The following is a 6,006-nucleotide window of genomic DNA, read 5'->3' on the forward strand; positions in this document are numbered from 1 at the left end:
GCGACACCGTGGCTTGGTCTGCAATGTGTTCAATGGGGACGTTGATGGCGTCTTCACCTTTATTCTCCATTATCATGCTATGCAATACGATAAGCGTAGATGATACCGTGATATCATCTTCGTAGAAAAACCGCGTCGGACCTTTGACCAATGCCCAACGCGATGCCCGCTCCACATCCTTTCTGCCGCCTCTTGCCGTTGGGCAAATTAAGTCCTTTTCGCTTAGGTTGGAAAACTGATCGTCTTCACGAAAATGGGCCAAATTGGGTATATGCCGTCCGCCAAGTAATACCCCATGTAATCGGTGCCGTTGGCGGTGAAGTCAACCAAGGGCCTATTCCCTGGCATTGGTCATTGAACAGAGACGAGGCCGTAGGACATTTAGGTCGTTATTCGACCGGCCACAAGTACGCATGCGAATCCATAGCCGCTGGTCGGCAACAGCTTCCAGAATGATGGTTGGCTATGTGCCCTTGAACCCGGTCGTAAATTGGCCTCTCCAAGCGGTCGGACAGTCCTTCCAAGCCAATGCATACAATCTACGCTTCCCAGCATATCCGGGAAGCCGTTCACCCTCCCGTGCAAATTGAGCAGGAACTGGCAATCTTGTGCAGTCGGCTTCCGCAGATAGGTGGGACCGAAAGTTTGAATCACACCTTTACAAAACTTCGTCATACAATCGCGACCAGTAATGCCGGCGACGTGAAGATATTCGTCGAACATGTCGACACATCCTATTCCTCCGTATGCCAACTGCCTAATTGCAGTTGTGCACTTCTGCAGTGGTGACAGTCCAGGTTTGTTGGTAGTGTCCCAACGCTGCTGGAAGTCTGGGTAACGCACTGACAACCCGTTAACGATGCGCAAGAATAACTCTTTTCGCATTTGGAAACGCCGACGGAAAACCGTCGGGCCCCATCTTGGGTCCTCGACAAAGTAATCCGCGTACAAGCTGTTGTGAGCCTTAGTGTGATCACGGTCGTCTGATTGACGGCGCCGGATTGGCCTTGGAACCGCCTCCTGGTTCACTTCTTCACGACTTCGTGCCGCCCTTGCAAGCACGCGTTGCACCACTCGATTTATGACTTCGTCGCCGGAATCGCTACCGGAAGACATTGATATTGTACTAGAGAGAGAAAGTATATTGAAGTAAAATGAGAGAAGATAAGATGTTGGTGTGGGAAATGTAAAGAATATGATATGGTATTTATACTAGAAAAAATGTAATAAACAAAAAAAATATTCCCTTCGTCCCACTCAAGATGGCCACATTCTTGAGTGGCACGGGATTTTAGGAAGTGTTGTTAGGTGGAATAAAGTAGAGAGGAAAAAGGTAGTTGAATATTTTAATGAGGAGAGAGGAGGTTATTTCTAAAACTGGAAAGTGGTCATCTTGATTGAGACAAACAAAAAAGGAAAGGTGACCATTTTGAATGGGACGAAGGGAGTACAACAAAAGGGAATAGGCCGATGATCGGCCCATCCTCCACAATGGATGGCCGATCATCGCCTCACTTCATCGGCTATGGCCGATGTATCGACCCTTGGGATAGGGCGGTTGATCAGCCATCTTCCTGCAATGGTTGGCCGATGGGGCCGATAGGGAGGGCCTCTCTATCGGCCAACCATTGCTAATGCTCTTAATGAGAAATTTTATAAAGTAAAAGAGAAGGAGAAAAAGTAAGTAAAGTAAGAAAGGTATGGAGAAAAAGTAGGTAAAGTATGAAAAAGAGGAGAAAAAGTGGGTAAAGTATAGGAAAGAGTTGAAAAAGTTGGTAAAGTACGAAAGAGAGAGTTTCCATTTATAGAAATGAGATTATTTTTTGTGGATATTCCAAAATGGCAAAACAAGATTATTTTTTATGTACATCCCAAAATGACAAAACGGGAATTTCCATGTTTGAATTCTCTAATGTAAGTGATACTTGCGACAGATTTTAGGAAAATAATCTTGTTTTTAGTAAGCTTAAATATAATTAGGACTTGGACTCGAAAACAACACTAAAAATCCACCTAATAAGCCCATCGGGCTACAAAGGCCCACCAATATTTTTTTATGTTCTTGTAGAATCTCTTTGGGCCTTTGGTGACCGCAGTCCTACCGTCAATATTATATTTTCTTGCGCTGAAAGATAACTCAAATTCTTTTTTTTTTTTTTCTTTTTCTTAATATTTCATATTTTCTCCTCCGCTGCCATTTTCCTCTTTCTTGTGCAAAAAAATAGCAGAAGGAAAAAATTCACAAACTACAACAATAATAATGGATCCTGCGAGGACTATACCATTGGAAGGCCGCACCGATGATTTGCTGCGATTTGGGATCCACGGCGTCAAGAGCGATATCATCGAACCACATCCTCTTCAGTCTGCCCGTCGCTCTGTAATGTTTCAACAATTTACAAACACTCTCTCTATTTGTCTCTTGATTTGTGACTTTGCTGTTGAATTTATGTTTGGTATTGAACAGGCGAAGCAAACGCAAGATGAGATGAAGAAGAAAATCCTGTCGAATACTTACGGAGCAGCATTTCCGATGAAGATGGAGATGGATCGTCAGATTCTCTCCAAGTTTGTGCTTCTCTAGCTCTCTACTCTTTCTCTCACTGCACACTTGTTCTCTCTCTCCCCCTCTTAATTTTGCTTGTATTGTAGTATAAGGAACTTTAGGGGCTAGGGTTTTTAGTTTGGCAGAAAATTGGTTTTTAATTTCGCAGCTTTTTATACGTTTGAATCTAGTAATGTCAAAGTTTCTTTCCATACTAAATTTCAAGTGATGTCTTCTTTCAAATAGTAACTTGTTTGATTCTGCTATAATGTTTCCGTTCATTTGTTCCTGGTCCTTTTCTATTGCTAAAATGTCTGAAAGTGCAATATTCTGCATAAATGGTATGCAGAACTAGATTCTCTAATATTTGTATGAATGACCTTATTCTGATACTATTTGTTTGAAGACTGGTTAAAAGAGTTAGTCATAACTGTCATATACTGATTTGATGATTATTTACTTTTGGTCTTCAGCTAGTTATATGTGCTACTGAAGTTTTCATTTCTTCAATTATGCACCTGCCTTTGTAAATAAAATTTGCTGAGTATATCTTCTTTCATATACGTATATAGATTCATGGAATGTGGTAATGTGTCCTGGAGCTGATTGACAAGCTATGATAATAACCTATAATGACGCTGGTGATATTGCTACCAATACCATATGCGGGTTGTAACATTAGGTTGAAAGTTAGAAGAAATAGTACTCAATGGTGCATTTTGTTTTAGGGAGTGATATTGTTTCTTGCCATGACTTATGATATCCTGGGTCCTCAAATAATATACTCCTACATAAAGATTCTTCTGTTTGTTCATGTACAATTTCGTTTTCTTTTCCTTTATGTGAAATTTTGTGTATGTTTGTTTCCTTTTACTAATAGTGTTGTTGAAATCCGTTCCATGTGCTGAATCTTGGAAGAAGATAGTTTGAAATTCATAAATGTTTAATATCCCTCATATGATGAGATAAAGATCTCTCGGGATGTTATTGTTACAATTTAGCCTTGCACGAATTCTCCGCAATTTATTACTAATGCAATCAATTTTTTCTGCACAGATTTCAAAGGCCTCCTGGTGCAGTACCTTCATCGTTTGTAGGTCTAGAGGCCTTCACTGGAACGATGGAAGAGTTTGGTTTTGAAGATTATCTTAATGGTAAGGAAGTGCTGAGAGAATTTTCTATTCAAATTACTGAACGTTTCCCATTTAACTTTTCATCAATTTGACATTGGGTCCCAAGGACTATAAATAAACAAAGGTAATACCTTTGATCTTATAGCATTATTTGAAAATCTTAAAAACTATAAAAACTTGCTGCTGGGATTATTTCAGTTGGCAACTAGCAATGAAAAGCACTATAGTGAACCATATAATTGTTTGAATATAGTAACCAATACATGTAGTCCTTAACCATAAGGTTAAAGTTCTGAGTTTGAAGTTCATTCTCATGAATGGCAAGTCAATACCTATTGCTGAAGTTATGTCTGCTGTATTTTTTATGTTTCCTGCTGTCTCTGTGTTTCAATTCATACACTTACTGGTACTTTGCAGTTTAAGTACAAAACAGATTTCTGAACTGTCACTCTGTCAGTCGAGTCTTGAGATAATCATGGTTTAATTGATTTGTTCATGATGCTACCTGAAAAATGTTTGTGTTATGGTTCTGATTGTCTTTCCGGATCCTTGCTCAACTTTTATGTATCGTTTCAGATCCCAGGGAATCTGAATCATTCCGTCCAGTTGACATGCATCATGGTATGGAAGTTCGTCTTGGTCTGTCTAAAGGACCACCATGCCCCAGTTTCATGTAAAGTACCAGTCGAATCGATTTGAGGGCCTTTTTTTTTTCAGGTGTATTGATTCTAACATAAACTTTGTCCCCTTAAAAAGGCTCAAAATAGGCTCTCATTTTCTTCTGATGCGAGTCATCGTACTTGTATACCTGGAGCTTGCTTTCTTTATGACTTAATTTCCTACTATCGGAATTCGTCATTGGCTATGAGTATCATATGTTCTTTCCATTTTTGTTTACTGCTTTTCTTGTGAATGTGTATGCCAAATCAAGTGCAAACCCGAACATCCTTCTCACCTCTTCTCACCCTCATATATTTATATAGATATTTTCAAATACTTCCTCTGTCCCGAGGAAGATGACCACTTCAATGGGTTGTGAGATTTTGTGTAGTTTAATTTTGTGTGATAGGTGGAAATAATAAAGTAGAGATAAGAGAGTGTCTACTTTTAGTAATGGATCATCATGGGTGAGACAAACTGAAAAGATTAGTGAATCATCTTCAGTGGGATAGAGGGTGTATATATAACAATGTACATTAAGGGACCGTTTGGTAGCTATGTTACAGCTAGATAAAGGGAGTAATTTGGGTTTGTTTGTATGTTTGGTAGCTATCTTACCAATCGGCGTAGCCCGTGTTTAGTATCTGGCCTGCACAAAGTCTACTGAAAAGCTTATGTTTCAATCATATTTGTAACTATCCATTGTCCATGTTACATACTCCCTCCGTCTGCCGTTAGGAGTCCCGGTCAATTATGCTCACTCGTTTTATAAAAATGATAATAAATACTCCATTCGTCCCATTAGATATGCAACATTTGATTTACGGCATAGGATTTTATGTAGTGTTGTTTCGTGAGTAAATGAAGAGAGAGTAAAGTAAGAGAGAAGAAAAAGTAGAGAGAGTATTGTTTCCATTTTTAGAAACGTTTCATTTTTAATGGACAGGCCAAAAAGGAAAACGTTTCATTTCTAATGGGACAGAGAGAGTAGTTAAAGTGGAGAAATGATAAAGTAAGATAGAGAATAATGTTGTGAAGAGTCTTTTTAACATTATTCTCTCTCTTACTCTACCATTTCTCCACTTTAACTATTTATTATCATTTTTATAAAACGAGTGCCCAAAAGTGACCGGGACTCCTAATGGCGGACGGAGGGAGTATTTGGTATATCTAGTTAATTTTAGCTAAACACATTTTTACCCATCAATTTTTCTCACCCTAAACAAAACATGAACATGCCTCCATATTTCTTCTTCTCAAAATCGCTACAGAGAGCTCTTCTTTCACCCTCTAAATCTGCCTCCCTCTCAAAATCACTCTTATGTAAAATTTTGCCCTACCCATTATGATTTCCTGGCTACCCTGTATGTAGTGTTTTTACTTTTCTTGGCTGGCTGTGGATGATTCGAGATCAGCTTTGACCTTGGGGTAATCAAATTCATTTCTCAATGGTTCACACTTTTCAGGTTGGCCCCATCTAGAAGAACCAAGAGAATGGTAAGAAATGAGACTTCATATGTAAAAGAAATTACCCTCCATCACGGGGCGGACGTATAAATTTATGTTGTAAAATTCAATTTTAAAATTTGAAAAAATAATTATTCTATGTTTTATTATAATAGGAGCTTTTGAACAACGATTAACACAAAATACTAAAAATTTAGTGAT

At 38.8% G+C, this 6,006-nt stretch overlaps 2 protein-coding genes across 2 annotated transcripts; one reads left to right on the forward strand and one right to left on the reverse strand.

Moving 5' to 3' along the window:
* Positions 1–381: 381 nt before the first annotated feature.
* LOC125199555 lies at positions 382–1,116 on the reverse strand. The gene has a single exon (XM_048097541.1). It carries the CDS (start codon positions 1,114–1,116, stop codon positions 382–384), a length of 735 nt encoding a protein of 244 aa, XP_047953498.1.
* Positions 1,117–2,182: 1,066 nt separating this feature from the next.
* LOC125199554 (cyclin-B1-2-like) lies at positions 2,183–4,565 on the forward strand. Its single transcript, XM_048097540.1, has 4 exons — positions 2,183–2,380; positions 2,468–2,568; positions 3,602–3,699; positions 4,255–4,565. The coding sequence occupies exons 1-4, from the start codon at positions 2,261–2,263 to the stop codon at positions 4,353–4,355; spliced, it is 420 nt and encodes a 139-aa protein (XP_047953497.1). The 5' UTR covers positions 2,183–2,260; the 3' UTR covers positions 4,356–4,565.
* The last annotated feature ends 1,441 nt before the right edge of the window (positions 4,566–6,006 follow it).

This window comes from Salvia hispanica, unplaced genomic scaffold (assembly GCF_023119035.1).
Source record: "Salvia hispanica cultivar TCC Black 2014 unplaced genomic scaffold, UniMelb_Shisp_WGS_1.0 HiC_scaffold_555, whole genome shotgun sequence".
NCBI lineage: Eukaryota > Viridiplantae > Streptophyta > Magnoliopsida > Lamiales > Lamiaceae > Salvia > Salvia hispanica.